Raw genomic sequence first — 17,542 nt, 5'->3', positions numbered from 1 at the left:
TTTAGTTTTCGAGTTTTTAACTTGATAAGGGATTTAAAGGATCTAAATAAAGGATTTTGGGATTTAGGATTTAGATAGTAGAGAAGTCTGGAAGAACTAAAGGATCTTAAGTATTTAATAAATTTGAAGCTGTCTTATCCAGATGTAAAAATTCGAAATAAAAAAAGTCAAAACGACCAAAGGAATCGAAAGAATTTAAACTTTCTAAAAAACTAAGAGTTCAAAATTTAATTGACAATATAAAAAAATTCTTCTTAAAATAGTCAACAGAATCCTAGAGAATCAAAATAAATTCAATGTAAAATAATGCAAAGCTTTTTTATTTCTGAACAATTTTGGTGATCTAAACGAATAATTTTCAAAAATCCAATCTACTCACAATTAAACATGAAAGTTTGTAGACACTACCAGTTTGAGGTACCAAACAAACCAATTAATTACATTCGCGCAATACCAAATTAATTACGTTCTGATCTTATTAAATATTTTAATCTGTCACATCATTTATAGTGTTCAAAGATATTTCTCTTTTCCCAGCTTTATTTACATTAACAATTAAAAGCGAGCTGACAAATCGTTCCCATTCATTTACATAAATTATCAAAACAAACAAAGTTTTACGACCGGTCATAAAATCTATTAAAATGTAGTAAAATTAAAGCAGATTAGCATACATTACGATACGATAAACTTTGACTTGTAAACCGGAAAAACGGAACTGTTTAAATTCGCGTCATTCTGAAGATAATCTGCACCGTCTCATGCTAATATAGGAAACGTTTAGTTTTAATCAAACAAAATTGCATTTTCCGCCTATTACTCGAATTGGCTTGTATTATTTCGTCCTTACCGTGCAACAAAATCACTAGTATACAGAGTGTCGCAATAATGTCGTCACTAATTAAAAGAAAATCGCGCGTTTCCGCACAATAATTGAACTTTTGATCCTCTCCAGTTGAAGACAATAAGACGGGAGGGTTAAACAAGTCCTCGTCCAATTTAGAAAGTACTTCTATCTCAACACAGGTGGGACAGCACGTGCGATGACTGCTGTTGATGGCCATGAATCTCTTTAATCACGCCAAATTAACAAAATAAATAATAACAAGCCGGTCGGTGTCGTGATCACTGTGTTGTGAGCTGTGTTAATTAATCGTGATGACAATCAAATGCCAGTGAAAGAGGAAATGTTCACACCTACGCCACAGAAACTCTTCGGAGAAATGGACGAGGAGGAAACTTCCAGGCCGAAGTTTAAACTCGGGGGCGACTCGCCTCTTCTGATTAGAAGTGTTGGACATTATTCAGGGCCTAGGATCTCGAGTTTGGCGAGAATTTCCACTTGTAACAGTTCTTTGACGCACGTTCCTTCAGCGACTAGGTGAGTCCAAAGATTGCGAAACTGGAGCAGATGAGATCATTGGGTGGTCAAGAGGGCAGGAAAATGTTGGGTTTTAAAGAGAACAATAGTTGGAGCGAGCGATCAAAATTATGTAAGGAGGTCGAGGTGGACACTGTAAGAATACGGACAATTTTATTTATTTATGGCTCTTGTAAAGTGTTTTGACTTATTTGTCTAAGAATCTCGACTCATTGTCAGAGTGATGCAAGTGGGATAAAATAAATGTTTACCAATTGAGACCACAAGGAAAATTTAGTGACGTTTGTTTCAAAAATTTTCTACGTGCGCGATTTTCAAGAAATTGATTTGTTTGTGCTTGCGTTTTATGGAAAATAATCAGTTAAACAACATTTGAAGTAAGTATACAATCTGTTTTTTCTCTTGTTTACTAGCAGTGAACGTAAAAAATATGACCTGAGCTTATGTTGTGTCGTAAATTAAAGTGATGTAAAAAGAGTAGGTACTTGACCTGCTTGCAAATGTGTGATTGTTAGCAAATAAATAATAATTTGTTGTATTTTTTGTGTGTGATTAAAATATTTGCAAAATTTGAATCTATTAGTTAATAATTTTAACCCTATATTAACAAGAAACATTAATTTAAAAAATGCAAATCACAAAAACAACGGTTTTACAAAATTTTCAAATTCAAATTAAATATTTGTATTTTTGGTTATGTTTGCGCCACAACAATGAAATTTGGGGAAGTTGCTACTTTTAACTTATTTGTTAACTGTACTAAATTTCCAAATTCTGGAGCAACAGATTCAGATTTTAGAAATTTTTATTTACAGAACGAACTTAAAAGGGCCTAAAATTCTATTAAAAATTGTATCTTTGGTTGTATTAGCGTCACAGCGATGAAATTTAAAGAGGTTCCAACTCTTAACTCACTTATTAACTCTACCAAGTTTCAGCCTTCAGGTGCGAAAGACTAAAATTTAAAAAAAAATATTTTTAGGATGAACCCAAAAGTTTTAAAATTGTATTTGAAAAAAATGTATTTTTGGGTGTGTTATTGCCACAGCGATGAAATCTAGGGAGGTTGCTACTCTTAACTCATTTAGTTATTTTACCAAATTTCATAACTCCAAAGCAAAAGACTCAAATTTTGGAAATTTTTATTTTTAGAACCAACACTAAAGATTTCAAAATTCCATTTAAAAAATTGTATTTTTGGTTGCGTTAGTGTCACATCGATAAAATTTGGAGAAATTGCTACTCTTAACCTTATTATCAACTCTAAAAAAGTTTTAGCGTTCAGGTGCGGAAGAATCAAATTTAAAAAAAAAAAAAATTAGGATAAACCCAAAAGTTTCGAAATTTTGATAAAAAAAATTGTATCATTGGGTGTGCTAGTGCCACAGCGATGAAATCTAGGGAGGTTGCTACTCTTAACTTATTTATTAATTTTACTAAATTTCAATACTCTAGGGCAAACGACTAAAATTTTAGAAATTTTTATTTTTAGAACCAACTTCAAAAATTCCAAAATGTTATTTAAAATATTGTATTTTTGGTTGTGTTAGCGTCACATCGATAAAATTTGAAGATGTTGATGTTTTTAACTCATTTATTAACTATGCCAAATTTCAAAATTCGTAAGCAACAGATTCAGATTTTAGAAATGGTTTTGGTTCAACCTAAAAGTTATATTGTTTCACTTTCAACTCATTCTTGCTAAGAATATTGAAAAAAAAAATCTGATGGATTCAAATAAAATTGAAAATTAGTGAATATCGAATCGAATCAGTAAAAGCAATAAATTTAATGAATGAAAAGTAATTCGAATGAAACTGAATTTTGCATTTGCTATGCTTTCATTCGCATTGTTTCATCCCACTACTTCCATTGCAGTTCAGGTTATAGAAGCGTGTCCCATTTATTACCAGATTTTATTGGATAATTGCTGTCACAGTAGTGAAATTTTGAGCACAGGAAGTACACTTTCCGCATATCCCCATTCAAAAAAATTCAATGAAACAATAAATCAATTCTTCGAGTTATTAAATCAATCATTGTCGTTCTTATCACCTTATCGTTCCTTAAAGATTGACACGATCTGATTTTCGCAGTAAAACATGACAATTTATGTACCGAACTCGCACACTCCTTTTCCAAAAGTGTGTCATCGAAGTCTTAATTCCTAATCGAAACGAAACTAAAAGTTCACGGCAGATAATAAAAGATTTGTACTTTTCGGTGGTGAAACAAGTAAGAAAAGATGTGCTGATAGCAAATAGTATATCATCTCCTTAACCTAAACAAGATAACAAATCACGTTACTCGTTGCCTGTTATTTAGGGACATACTCGGCTTTTAATTTACAATTAATTCGACTGCCGTCGCTAATTGATGATAGCAAATGTGTGTGAATTATTACCTTATTATTCGGATCTCACATTTGTACAGCGTTTAACACGTCGTTCGTTTATAATGGGATTACATATATTCAAATAAATCAGTTAAGTGGTAAGTGCTCTTTAACAATGGACTCTCCAACGGAAGCCAACGACAGAAGGTCCCTCATCGCGTCGGTGCATCCTTATAATCAACCAGAATTAACTCCTGGAATTTATTATTATCCCAAAACGCCGACGTCGCCGACGCCTAGCAGGTACAGATGAGATTGTTTTTGTTGGAATTTTTTTTATGTATTTGCTCAGTTTATGGGAATATTGTCCGGTTTTATGTTGCTGGTGAAAAATAAGTTGTTTTCTTGGTGGAAGGGTGAAGATTTTCCTTATTTATCAGTTTGTGAGATTAGATTTGTCTGTTTGTTTTTATTTATTTTAGTTCGATTTTGTAATCATTATCTCAATCACAAATATTTTTTTTACAAAGTAGAACACCTTTTTGTACACAGGTCTGGAGAAAATGCAAAGACGGATTTATAAACTAAATTATTTATGAGCGACCTTTACTCAATGATTGTACATATATTGATATACATACCTTAAGCAACATATTGCAAAAGATAAATTATAAATGAAGCTTGCTAATTTATTATATTCATTTTTTAGATATTTTTTTTAACTATTTTTTTTCTCAAAAGATAGAAAATATGTGTTTTTCAATAAATTTGCAGTTTTTCAATAGGAAAGTATGTGCTAGACATCAAATTACAATGACGAATATGTAACTAATTTTCCGAAACATTAAAATAGAGATTTTCAAAAATTGAAGTTTTTTTTTTTGTTTTTTTTTTAATTTTGAAATCTGTCGCCTATTCAATAATTTTTGTATTTTGGTAGATCTACCCAGTAATTTTAGAGTAGTAATTTCCACAATTATCGAAATTATAGGCAAATTTATCAGTAATTTATGAAATGATTTGTAAAATTTTAAATTTACTAATTCTAAATATTAATAAAAATTTGTTAAATCTGTCTTGCTTGTTCAATATTGTTGTATATTGTCACATCTAACAACCAAGTTTAAAATATTAATCTCCACAAATTTCAATATTATGGTTCAATTAATAACCAATTGATGAAAGAATTTTTGAAATTTCACAATTTTACCTTCTCTAAATAAAAAAATAATAAAATTTGTTTTGTTTCTTCAATAATTTTGTATTTTGGTAGATATAACAAGCAAAGTTAAAACACCGATCTCCACAAATGTCAAAATTATCGCCCAATTAACAATTGATTTTCAAAATTTTGATTAAAATTTAAAAAAATTGTCTACTTTCCAAAATAAAAATTTGTAAAATTTGTCTCGTTTTCTCAATATTGTTGTAAGTTAGTACATGTAACAACCAAGTTTAAGGTATTAATCTGTACAAATTTCAAAATTATATTGTAATTAATATCTGATTTATTAAGACATTTTTAAAAACGCAAAATTTTGTTTACGTCATATAATAAAAATTTCTAAAATCTGTTTCTCTTTTTCAATTATTTTGTATTTTTGTAGATCTAACAAGCAGGATTGAGATATTAATCTCCACAAATCTCAAGATTATAATTCAATAACTGATTTATAAAAGTCTGTTTGAAATTTTAGATCTAATAAAACGAATTTTTCGTATTCTATAGATTCTTTGAATCATTCAAATTATTTTTAGAATTTCTGGATTTTTTAGTTTCTCTCTATTTTTGTTGTAGTTTAGATATTTCCAATTTTTTTCTCCATAAGTCATTAATTGTTACATTTTTTAAGATTCTGACACCTTTTCTTTATTTTTTCGATTCTTATTCTTTGGATTCCTTGTATTTCTTGGTATTTTTGAATTCTCTACTTTTTTTTGAATTCTTTAATTTTTTATTATTTTAAATGCTTGGGATTCTCTAAAAAAGTTTTATTTTTCAGATCTTTGAAATCCATGTAGTTTTTCAATTTTTTTTTCTTCAAAATTTTAGTATGTCTTGCGAGTTTACTTATTTTCAATTGATAAACTGGTAATTCTAAAAGTGACGACATAAAAACTTGATAAAAAAATTTAAACGCCTCCAAATTTTTCTTATTAATAGTTGATAAATCATTGATGTTTATTGATCAAATAATACCAACGTAATACGTACAATATGCGAATCAACAAAACAATGTAATCCTCTTTAACTCCAATAATTGGCCCACAAATATTTTGATCACAATCATTCGATAATCAAATTAAATTGACAAATGATGGCCACCTCAATTGACAAACCCAATTAACACCACAATCAAACAATGACTTCATTCCTTTTCTCTTTTATAGAAAATCCTTCCGACCTGGAGCCACTCGAAAAATCCGGCGACGTGCCGTTTTCAAAAACGGCGACTGCAACGTCCAACACTCTCAAATCTCAAAACGAGGAATTCGATATCTCCAAGACATCTTCACCACATTAGTCGATATTCAATGGAGATGGACTCTCATCATCTTCGCTTTAGCGTTTTTTGTCTCTTGGTTAGCTTTCGCTTTAATCTGGTGGTTGATCATGTTTACTCATGGAGATCTTGAAGACGAACATTTACCTCAAAATCAAGCGGAGTCAGGATGGACACCGTGCGTCCTCAACATTCATAACTTCACGTCGTGTTACCTCTTCAGTATTGAAACTCAACATACGATAGGATATGGTGTTCGGACCACCACGGAGGAATGTCCAGAGGCTATTTTCATCATGTCCATGCAGAGTATTATTGGGATGATGATCCAGGCTTTCATGGTCGGGATTGTCTTCGCGAAGATGACGCGCCCGAAGCTGAGAACTCAAACTCTTCTCTTTTCAAGGAACGCGGTGATTTGTCAAAGAGAAGGTTATCTGTGTTTGATGTTCAGAGTCGGGGACATGAGGAAGAGTCATATTATTGGGGCTGGTGTTAGGGCGCAATTGATAAGAGCAAGGAAGACGAAAGAAGGAGAAGTTATGAGCAACTTCCAGACTGAGTTAGAAGTGAGTGCCGATGGGTGTGATAACAACTTGTTCTTTATCTGGCCGATGACCATCGTCCATACTATTAATGAAGACTCGCCGTTGTACCACCTATCAGCGACTGATATCCTGCAGGATAAGTTCGAAATTGTTGTTATTTTGGAGGGGACGGTGGAGAGCACAGGACAGACAACTCAAGCGCGGTCCAGTTACGTCGCCACGGAGGTTTGTGATCTGAAGAAAGTTACCACTTTTAATATTACAATTGTAGATCCTCTGGGGGCACCGATTCGAGCCTGTTGTCTTCTACAACAAAGACCGTCAAGGCTACGAAGTTAATTACTCGAAATTCGACAACACCTTCGCCGTGGACACTCCTCTTTGCTCCGGGGCGGAATTAGCAGAATTCTACAAGTTACAAGACGTACCTGGTACGACCCCCATTGTAACCACCCCCCACTAGCTAACAAATTTCGCCCTTTCCAGACTCTGCCGATAGCGATCCTCTAACCGCAGACAACATTCCAGTTTAGCTTTTGTGACGTTTTATTATTTACTAACTGATTTATAAGTGTTTAGTAAGTAAAGAGTGTTTTGCAACTTGTAAAAACGTGAGCTCGTGTGATATTCCACTGTACAAACCAAAAATAAAAATCGGCTTTACAATTCTTTGGTTCACTTTTAGACGACGACGAGTCTTCAGAAAAGAAATTAGAGGAGAGAGTTTTAAGACCACCGCCACAAATCCGGAGAGATAGAAACTATAATGATGAAGCGACAAGAAACTATTATCGGGACTACGATGAAGGGAACTTGGTAGATGTGGATTCTAGTTGGGTGTAATTAGCGGCAGTTTGTTAACTTGTTGGTTACATAAGTTAAATTAAGTTGTCGAGTTTGTTTGTTTTTTTGTATGATTGTTGTGCTATTTGCTGCTAATTTTGTAGTCAGAAGTAAATAAATGAGTTCTGAACTGCTAAAGTATTCAAAAAAAAGTTAAGTAATTATTGTTGTGATTTTTTGCTTTATTTTTAACATTGTACTGTAATTTTATTACATGTAAATTAGTATTTAATGTAAAAAATACTTCTTTAGATTTCTTTCATCTTTTTGAAATTTTTATTTTCCATTTTTTCAGTTTTTAGATATTCTCTAGACATTTTCACTAAAATATTTTTCTAATTTTATGACAAAAACGCCTTCAAACAATTAACTCACTCGTAACATTTCATTGATTGCCTGGATGTCTATAAAACCGTTCAATAGATAAATTTTTTACTAAAAAAAATTTCTTAGATTTGGTGGATTAAATATTTTAAAATCTTTAAATTCTCTATGGATACTTTCGATCTTTTAAATTATTTACAGCATTTAGAATTGTTCGAAATTTATTGTATACGTATTTTGTTTAGTCTAGCTTTCAGTTTGATTCATTTTAGACTTTCTGGACATGGACATGAAACATGAATTGTGGAATTTTGTTGGTTTGTGAATAGTAGTTCTAATTTACGTTCTTCTTAGATTCATTCAATATTTTTATTATACTCTCAAAACCACTTTTTAGTTCTATTTAATTTTTTTAGAACCTCTTTGGATTTTTTAGATTTTTTTTAGATTCCACTTAGAGTCTCTTACTGTACACATTTTCCTTGCAACCATCCTTCTTAGATTGGTTCTAATTTTTTTACATTGTTTTTAAATTTCCTAGATTTTCTTCGGGTTTCCTTTAAATTCTTTCAAAAGTTTTCGTTATATTTTTTTAAATTTACTGTAGCTTATCTTTAAATTTTCCTCAAATTCTCTCGATTCTCTGTGAATGTTTTAGATTATGTTTGGTTTCTTTTCAGATTTTTCTTAGATTTTGTTGAAGTACACAAGAAGAAGGTGAGTCGTCTAATAACGGGACCTTAACAACTTGCAAACAAAACACAAAATGCAACTTCCACTTGTCATTAGATACCAAAATATTTCTAAAAAAATTAAGTATCTACGTAGGTCGGCATCCGCTTTGTACATTTTAAGAATTTTGATTACTGAGACCTCATTTTGCATGTCTATGACTGTTCGAGCCCTAGTCATTTTTTCTTTTGGCTAGTTTATTATTATTATCGTGGTCTCTAAACACTTAAAATTTTACTCTAAATGGTCCTGCCAGGTTATCGTCGCGCAGAAAGACTGGCGGCTGCAACAGCATTTATTGAGCATTCATTGAACATGAGGATCTTATCCACAATAATACAAATACTTGCAATAATATGCTTCTTTTATTTGACAGATTTATTGCTAATGTCAAATTTATCCACTATGTTTAGAACTTTTTTAGAAATAATTTACAAAGCGATGCCTATGAAATGTGTATTTTGTGTTGCAGTTTCAATTCGTTTGGGTCCCGTTATTATGTGACTCACTTTGTATATAAGAATATACAACTATATATAACTATATATAACAAATTGAGATCAAAATTATTGATCAATATTATTGATCTCAATTTGTTTTGGTTAAGAAACCTTTTTTTGGATTATCTAGATTTTTTATTATGAAAAAATTTACTTCGATTTTAATTGTTTTTTTTAATGCAGTTTGTTTAGAGCTGCATTTTTTTATTTTTTTTATTTTCTGATTTTTTTTAAAAAATGTTTTTTGCTAAATTCTCTTTAAGTTCTTTTCTTTTCTCTTGATTCTTTTTACTTTGTGATTGTCATTAGTTAAAAATTTTTGTATTTGTTTCCTGTTTTTAATTTTAATGGAAAATAATTTTCTGTCTTTTTCAAACCATTTAGTCTTAATTTTTCCACTATTTGTATATTGACCCCGCATCCTCCTTAAAAATGGAGACAATCTCATAATATAGGAAACGTTTATCTTTAATCAAAAGAAATTACATTGTACGCCTATTCCACAAATTGGCTTATAGCCTGTACCATTTAGTCCTTAGTGGCCACCACAATCACCGGTATACAGAGTGTTCCAACAAAGTCAGAAAAAATTGTTATTGTGGGAAATGTCTACACCCACGCCATCAAAACTCTTTTATAAACCGGGAGAAATGGAAGAGAAGGAACGTTCCAGACCGAAGTCCATAATCGAACACAACTCTCCTCTTTTGGTGAAAAATCTGGGCCAGAATTCGGGCTCCAGCATCTCGACTCTGGCCAGAATTTCTACTTGGAATAGTTCTTTTACGCGTGTCCAAAGGTGAGTCAAGTTTTGTACATTTTTTCTTTTTGTTTTAATTCAAAGATAAGTCGCTTGTTTATTCCTCAAATATGAGGGCTTAATAATAATTCGTAATTCGCCCACAGTCTCATCTCCTCAATTGCCACACCTAATTTGCATAAAAGACAAACAACTCTTTTACAGAAAATCCTTCCGAAACCTCCGTCAGCGCGCTGTTTTTAAAAACGGCTCCTGCAACGTTTTCCACTCCCAAATACCGCAACAAGGAATTCGGTACCTCCAAGACACCTTCACCACGTTAGTAGACAGTCAATGGAGGTGGACTCTTATCAGTTTCACATTAGTTTTTTTTGTCTCGTGGTTCATTTTTGCCATAATCTGGTGGGTAATCATCTTCGCTCACGGAGATTTTGAAGATGCACACTTACCACACAACCAAGAAGAGTCAAGATGGACACCGTGCGTCATCAATATGTATAACTTTGCTTCGTGTTACCTCTTCAGTGTTGAAACTCAACATACGACAGGTTATGGTACTCGAACCCCCACGGAGGAGTGTCCAGAAGCTATGTTCGTCATGTCCATGCAGGGTATTGTGGGGTTGATGATCGAAGCTTTCATGGTCGGAATAGTCTTTGCGAAGATGACGCGACCGAAACTAAGAACTCAAAGTATTCTTTTTTCAAAGAACGCGGTGATTTGTCAGAGAGACGGTCATCTGAGTTTGATGTTCAGAGTCGCGGATACGAGAAAGAGTCATATCATTGGAGCGAGGATTGGAGCCCAGTTAATAAGACCCAGAAGAACGAAAGAAGGAGAAGTTATAAGTAACTCCCAGACTAAGTTAGAAGTTAATGCAGATGGGTGTGATACCAGCTTATTATTCATTTGGCCTCTGACTATCCTGCATATTATTAACAAAGACTCTCCTTTTTATCACCTATCAGCGAGTGATATTCTGCAGGAAAAGTTCGAAATTGTTGTTTTTATGGAGGGAACAGTGGAGAGCACAGGACTGTCGACTCAAGCACGGTCCAGTTATCTCACCACGGAGGTTTGTGACTTGGGAATGTTACCACTTTTAAATTTACTATTGTAGATTTTTTGGGGGCACAGGTTTGAGCCTGTTGTCTTCTTCAACAAGGACCGCCGTGGATATGAAGTTAATTATTCGAAGTTCGAAGACACCTTTGCCGTGGACACTCCTCTTTGCTCCGGGGCTGAATTAGCACAATTCTACAAGTTACAAGATGTACCTGGTATGTACGACCCTCTTGTGACCACTCCAAAATTAACTAACGAATTTCGCCCTTTCCAGACTCTGCCAATAGCGATCCTCTCACCGTAGACAACATTCCAGATTAGTTTTTCTGACGTTTTATTATTTACTAACTGATTTACGAATTGATTAAGTGTTAAGTAAGTAAAGACTGTTTTGTAACTTTTGTAAAAATAAAAATGGACTTTACAATTCTTGGGATCACTTTATTTATTCTTGAGACTATGATGAAGGGAACTTGAGTTACAAAATATTTAGTTTAGCCTATATTCTTTATTCAGGAACGGCAAGAAATCTAAAGAACACCAAAAAATTTAAATCTCAATGAAACCGAATCCACTAGACTCAAAAAATTTAAAAGAACCTAAAGGTCAAATAAACATTACTTCAACTTCAATTTTTCATGTCTTAAGTCGTACATATGAGTATTTCCATTCAAATAAAAGTAAAACCACTTGAGTAATCTCTTGGTAAGCTGATAAAATTTTGCAAACACTTCAAGAATCTCGCTGAGATTCATATCAAATTGACTTACCTGATTCAGACGTGATTACAAATTAAGAACATGAAACACATTGTGTTAAGATAAGCAAAAATGAGTGTTTTTTTTATAATCTCTGATACCAGTCATTGGTCATAAATGAGTATATAAAGTTCCATTCTTTTCAACCTCACTTTCGCTCTCATGATTGCTACAATTCCCATTTTCCTTCAGCCTCCCAACATTGATTTCTCCCAAACTCTGTCTTGGAGTAAAGTCTACATGAATCGAAGACTTAGAGCTAGAAACTAGAAAACACTTTAGAGCCTTTCCACCTACTAACTTACCCGAAGACTGCTGCATTTGATTGTAGTCGTTCATATAAGCAGCACTACACAGAGGCGTACTAACATCAAGAAGCTGATCGAATTTGGAGAAATCAGCTTCGTACTCTCTTCTATCGTAATTGAAGTTGAGCAGTCCTTGAAACTTTTTCCCCCAAATTATTTCGCTGGGGAGGTAACTAGTCCGTGCTTGTGCCATTTGTCCGGTACTTTGAGTCGTACCTTCAAGCAGTACCACTATTTCGAATCTATCCAGACAAAGATCCTTCGGTGAGAGGTAGTAAAGTGGAGAGTCTTTCTCGATACTGTGGTAAACCACCAAGGGCCAATTAAAGAAAATCCCACTTTTACAATCATCAACAGTCACTGGAAGCTCTATCTGGTGATGATCTAACACTTGTCCTTCAATGGTACGCTCGGATCTTACATAGAACGCCCTAACTTTAGTATCAATAATGTGGTTCTTCCTCATATCGCCAATTCGAAACATCAAACATAGTTTATTGTTTCTTGGACAAACCACCGCGTTCTTCGAAAAGAGAAGAGTCTCTGACCTCAACCTCGGCAGCGTCATTTTCGAGAAAATAATAACCGCCATGATCCCCTGCATGATGAACCCAATGATGCACTGAAGAGCGTTAACAAAAATAGCCTCTGGACACTCATCAGTCGTTGCTTTGGTACCATAACCCACAGTATGTTGCGTTTCTATACTAAACAGAAAACACGATCCGAAATTGTGGATATGATACACACATGGAGTGAAATTATTCTGCTTCTGAACTTGTGGTAAATGGTGAGGTTCAAAATCCCCATGGGTGAAACAAATTAGCCACCAAATCGCCGCAAACAACAACCATGAAGATAACAGCGTCGTTACGAACACACCGATGGTAAACATCCACGACGAATCTACCAGTTTTGTGAATTTTAGTACAGAGAAGTGTTGTCGTGTGGATTTCGGGCGGTGGAGGTTGCATTTTCCGGTTTTGAAAATTATTCTTCGGCGGGGTTTTCGTATGTGCGCTGGGACTCTAAAAATGGAAACGTGTTTCAAGAGAAAGTGAAAGGGAATTTTACCTTTGAAAGGTGATGTCACTGGAAGTTGGACTGTCGAGAAGATGTCTGTTTTCTGCGGTTGTTTCCATTGTGATGGCACCCATTGTATTAAAAGTGTGTTAATTGCGCTAAAACGACAAACTTATCAGTGCGAGGTTGGAGGTGTTTACATAATGTGGAAATGCGTTTCAAGGGAAAACTGCGTTGGAAAGTGCGAAAATTTAAGACGAAATTTGACAGTTTCGGTTTTAGAATCATAAAATGGATTAGATTGTTTCAGGTATTTTTATAAACGGCGCGTGAAGGGGATACGCGGTATTAAATTGGCTTTGATAACTAAAATGTAAACAAGAAACAAAGAAATACTTGTTTAGATTCTTTACTTTTTCAAAATCTAGTAAAGTCTCAGCTTTAGTTTATTGCCGTGTTGTTTAATTTCGAGAAGAATTACAAGAAAACAGAATTTTGAGGGCCAAAATAATAAGATCCTGTAACATCTTGTATTTCCGTCATTTTTGTGCTAAGCAATAAGCACAAATTTACAATAAAATCTAAATTTTGTATAATAAAGACCCAAAAATTTGACTTTTCTAACATTTTGAAATTTACCAGCAATTTTATATTAGACTGGAGGCCGCTAAGAACAATTTACTTTGATTTATCAAGACTGTACGAGTAAAAATCAGATTTGAGATAAGCACAAATAATTATAATTTTTTTCTTATCACATGGTACAAACAGAATGTTCCTTAACATACAAAGAAAATAAATAATCAACTTATTACATAAAGATCAGTTGGCTTATCTTCTTCAGACGCTTAACCTGAAACAAATCTTTTACTCCACCTCTTCACAACTTTGACCTGATTTTACGTTTTTGCTCTTCTTCTTCGTCATTCCACGTCTGCGTCTTCCCCGAAGAGAACAACACGTAGAAAATTCCACATCCTGCGTAGATTCCTGCAGCGGTCCGAAAAACGTTCCACCAAACAGTGGTATCTTTCTACAACCACAATCAAAGGTAAAGTTCTTCATTTCAGTACCACAAACCTTATTTTCCCCGAAAAACCCCACAGAAAGTGGCCCCAAAATCGAGCACACCGTTGAAAAGCAATTGACGATACCAGTGATGGTACCGGCGTGGTTGGGTGACAGATCCATGGGATTGACAAGGTACCCGCACTGCGTCCAGGCGTTGGTACCCACAGCTAGTACCAGCAACCCCGTGGCAAGACTGTCTTGGTCACTGTCAACAAAACCCAAAGCGATTAATGCTGCCGCTGGGATAAAAGAACCTAAAGAGTTAAAAATCTTCCGGGTGGTACCAATAGTGAAGATTTTTCTAGTGATGAGGATGTCTGCGATGGGAGCTCCTATGAAACCGGCGACTAGAAGAGCCACGTATGGTAAAGAGGAGAGTTGGCTATTCTGAAATTTGATGGTACTGATGGGTGGATTTGTAAAAAACGCATACTTTGTTAATGTTGAAGTTCATAATGTTTTCCATGTAAGTGGGAATTTCGGTCATGAGGGTGAAGGAGCCCCAACTGGAACCACAGCTGGCGATGAAAATAGCCCACATTGGGAGAGAAGTGAACATGTCCTTCCAAGGAGTGCGAATTTTCTAGAAGTGGAGGACCACCAATAAGAAGATAAACAGTTTCGTCGTACCTTTGTACACGTGTTGTTAACATTAGTGTTGCATTCAACGTACTTCTTCTCTTCTTCTGAAATCCATTTGTGAGTCGAGGGCGAATCCGCCACAAAAAGCGCGAAAATTACAGTCCACGCCACCCCTAAGCCTCCGTATAAATAAAAGGCGATTGGCCACCCCCAAGTCGAACCGGCGATGGCTCCAGTCAGAGGCATGGAAGTCATAATACCCACCGAAGCTCCTCCATACACAAACGCAGAGACTCGAGACCTCTCTAAGACGGGCGTCCATTTACTTACAATATTGAAAATACAGGGGTAAAGAAATCCTTGTGCTAAACCCTGGACGACCCGACAAAACATTACTCCCCCTGACCCCCAACAAGACGCCATTAATGGTATTAATATATTGAAGAGAGATCCCAAAAGCATTGTCGCCACCAAGAACCACTTGGGGCCGAAATATTCACTGAGTTGTCCGGCGATGATCTGAGTGACCAAGTAGCCCCAAAAGAACGACGACAAGATCGTATCAGTGTTGGTCCAATCAGGGTACGTCTATAAACTCCAAGATCAGTTAAGAAGGTACAAAAAAATACTCACCGGAATTGATGGGTCTGGGGGGTTTTTAGCGATCATTGCAAGAATACCAACTGAAAGCGCCGTTCGCATGCCGAAGAAGATGACTAAACTCAAAGACATTATAAGGAACTGGAGGTGTCTGACGCCGAAGAACGACTCTACAAAAACAACATAATATTTAATGATTATTTAGATTTAGTTTACTTGGTTTGGGCGCCTCTTCTTTTTTGCAGGGGAGATTCATGGCGGACGTTCTGATTATAGGAACACTCGGGGAATGGAACAGCCTTGCTGGTGCTTTCTTTGAGACAAGTCAATCGAGATATCATCTAATCATTGTCACTCTGAAAGTTAGCACATTATCAGTTGAGTCAATTGTCATCTGCCATTTTTAAACAACAAGTTGTGTTGACAACAATAGTGTTATCTAGAAATAGAAGACAATTTCCGTTTTAGTAAAGAGAAATTTCATGTTAAGTTGATCAGAATTTGACAAAGAACGGTTAGATAAGCAAATAAACAAATGTGTTTTTGTTCTTAATGTTTCAGAATTGGCATTTTAGTAGATAAAGAACAGAATTCTTTTCAATCTCAATAAGATTTTTCAAAAACTTCTATCGTAAACAACAATAGAGTCAGAACTGATTTTCAAAGATGAGACTCCAGCAACTCAAAATTTATTCTTATTGTTTCTAGTTCTTACTAAATAAAAATCAAAATATTTGAAAAAACAAACTGTTAAAAATAGACATGCAAAAGTGGGAACAGAAGTAAATTAAAAAAACAAAAGATAAGATAAAATATTTCCGGTATCTATAATATTTGCAATGCGTGTTTTATTCTAAAGTACATTTTTTGTATTGTGATCAATGAAGAGTACTTAACGACAGAAAACAAGATATCATGATGATGAGGAAAAAACAAATTTGAACTTTTGACTTTATTAAAATTTTTATTTTTCATTGGTATTCTTTTTGCTGTCAAAGAATCAATTAATTTCTATTAGTTTGTCGTCGTTTTAGAGGAGTACCGTCTTCTAAAAATTGTACTGTTATTAAATATATCTTGTGAAAACGACGTATTCTATTATTGATAAGGAATGTAAGCGGTATCTACAAAAAATAAAAATTTTAGTCTTGAATGTTAGACAACCAGTAAATCGTAAATAAGTAATTTATTATTATCTCTAAAGAGAGGATTTATTTTTAAAAATGTGTTGAAATTTAAAAATTTTATTGAATTTAGGTGGAAACATTTTTGGGTATTTTATGTTCTAGAAAATTTTGTGTTTGTGCTTCCAAATATAAAGTTTTAGACCCAAATTTCTTAATTACAAAACTCAAATTTGAATTTTTCTGAAGCACATTGTTTTGCAAACCAAAAATAAGCAATTTTTTATACCTAATAAATCCAAAAACTTTTACTAAATGTTTGAACTTTCTTTTTAAATTAAATTTTCCTAAATAATCTGAAATTTTTCTATTGTAAATATTATTTGATTCTTAGATTTTTTCGAATCTCCACGTTCTCGCAGATTCTCTCAAATCATTTTAGATTCTTAAAATGTTTTGTTATAAAATTCCCGAGCAACCATATTTTGTGTAGAATTTATCATACTTATCAAATATTTTATCTTCCGTCTGATGTAAAAACAAAATCAAATTTACCATATCTATTCTCACTAATGTATAGAAAAATATTTTAATTTTAATATGTGTATTGAAAATTTAGTAGATTCCATTATTACTTCTTCAAAACTTAAATTTTAACTCACCTAAATTAAATTTCCAAGTTCAAATGCACACACGTTACTATGATAACACATTTTTATTGCAATTAAAAAAATAATTTGATAAGAAAGAAATCGCATCCACATCAATAGAAAATTATTAAAATTTTGCTAAACCAGTTTAGGTAGAAGTTGATAAGATTCTTTGTTGTTGACAACAAGAGCAGTGACGTTTGTTTCGTGTTGACAGGATATTTATTACGTACTTGTTTTTAAAAACTACTTCATAAATTTAACCACAACGCTATATCAGGATTTCCTCCTATAGAGACGGAAATTGAAAATTGTTCCTCTTTTGAAAGTTTCTAAAAAAAATTGAATTTTAGAATTGAATTACATCGTTGCAATTAATTTTATTTTTTAAAGACTTTCTGTCTGTTCGTCAATAAAAATATCACATAAAAAAC

The 17,542-nt window shown here is 33.7% G+C and overlaps 4 protein-coding genes across 10 annotated transcripts; 2 read left to right on the top strand and 2 right to left on the bottom strand.

The window, feature by feature from the left end:
- Positions 1 to 847: 847 nt before the first annotated feature.
- Positions 848 to 7,712, top strand: LOC148171154 (ATP-sensitive inward rectifier potassium channel 12-like). 5 transcript variants are annotated; one of them, XR_015770427.1, is made up of 5 exons: positions 850 to 1,381; positions 6,108 to 6,993; positions 7,040 to 7,199; positions 7,255 to 7,402; positions 7,454 to 7,545. XR_015770427.1 is itself a non-coding variant. In XM_088041513.1 (5 exons), the coding sequence occupies exons 1-4, from the start codon at positions 1,170 to 1,172 to the stop codon at positions 7,299 to 7,301; spliced, it is 1,305 nt and encodes a 434-aa protein (XP_087897639.1). In that variant the 5' UTR covers positions 850 to 1,169; the 3' UTR covers positions 7,302 to 7,346; positions 7,454 to 7,537. The 5 variants fall into 5 exon arrangements, 4 of the variants coding, with proteins under 4 accessions (XP_087897636.1, XP_087897639.1, XP_087897638.1 ...); XM_088041513.1 differs by having other exon boundaries at positions 7,255 to 7,346; positions 7,454 to 7,537; XM_088041510.1 differs by lacking the exon at positions 7,255 to 7,402 and having other exon boundaries at positions 848 to 1,381; positions 7,454 to 7,712.
- A 1,754-nt stretch (positions 7,713 to 9,466) lies between these two features.
- On the top strand, positions 9,467 to 11,367 carry LOC148171153 (G protein-activated inward rectifier potassium channel 3-like). Its single transcript, XM_088040929.1, has 3 exons — positions 9,467 to 9,966; positions 10,132 to 11,002; positions 11,048 to 11,367. The coding sequence occupies exons 1-3, from the start codon at positions 9,773 to 9,775 to the stop codon at positions 11,294 to 11,296; spliced, it is 1,314 nt and encodes a 437-aa protein (XP_087897055.1). The 5' UTR covers positions 9,467 to 9,772; the 3' UTR covers positions 11,297 to 11,367.
- A 358-nt stretch (positions 11,368 to 11,725) lies between these two features.
- Positions 11,726 to 13,217, bottom strand: LOC148171152 (ATP-sensitive inward rectifier potassium channel 11-like). Of its 2 annotated transcripts, XM_088040932.1 has the most exons (3): positions 13,133 to 13,217; positions 12,056 to 13,086; positions 11,726 to 12,016 (listed from the first exon to the last, which is right to left on the bottom strand). In XM_088040932.1, the coding sequence occupies exons 1-3, from the start codon at positions 13,213 to 13,215 to the stop codon at positions 11,862 to 11,864; spliced, it is 1,269 nt and encodes a 422-aa protein (XP_087897058.1). In that variant the 5' UTR covers positions 13,216 to 13,217; the 3' UTR covers positions 11,726 to 11,861. The 2 variants fall into 2 exon arrangements, with proteins under 2 accessions (XP_087897058.1, XP_087897057.1); XM_088040931.1 differs by having other exon boundaries at positions 11,726 to 13,086.
- Positions 13,218 to 13,219: 2 nt separating this feature from the next.
- On the bottom strand, positions 13,220 to 15,671 carry LOC148171151 (putative inorganic phosphate cotransporter). Of its 2 annotated transcripts, XM_088040928.1 has the most exons (8): positions 15,551 to 15,671; positions 15,368 to 15,504; positions 14,783 to 15,322; positions 14,586 to 14,735; positions 14,162 to 14,539; positions 13,985 to 14,114; positions 13,897 to 13,934; positions 13,220 to 13,239 (listed from the first exon to the last, which is right to left on the bottom strand). In XM_088040928.1, the coding sequence occupies exons 1-7, from the start codon at positions 15,588 to 15,590 to the stop codon at positions 13,930 to 13,932; spliced, it is 1,380 nt and encodes a 459-aa protein (XP_087897054.1). In that variant the 5' UTR covers positions 15,591 to 15,671; the 3' UTR covers positions 13,220 to 13,239; positions 13,897 to 13,929. The 2 variants fall into 2 exon arrangements, with proteins under 2 accessions (XP_087897054.1, XP_087897053.1); XM_088040927.1 differs by lacking the exon at positions 13,220 to 13,239 and having other exon boundaries at positions 13,847 to 13,934.
- Positions 15,672 to 17,542: the final 1,871 nt, after the last annotated feature.

This window comes from Gnatocerus cornutus, chromosome 7 (genome assembly GCF_029298725.1).
Source record: "Gnatocerus cornutus isolate USDA-ARS CGAHR chromosome 7, icGnaCorn1.1, whole genome shotgun sequence".
Classification (NCBI taxonomy): Eukaryota; Metazoa; Arthropoda; class Insecta; order Coleoptera; family Tenebrionidae; genus Gnatocerus; species Gnatocerus cornutus.
Note: the sequence above shows the minus strand (reverse complement) of the source record. Positions and strands in the feature narration are given on the sequence as shown.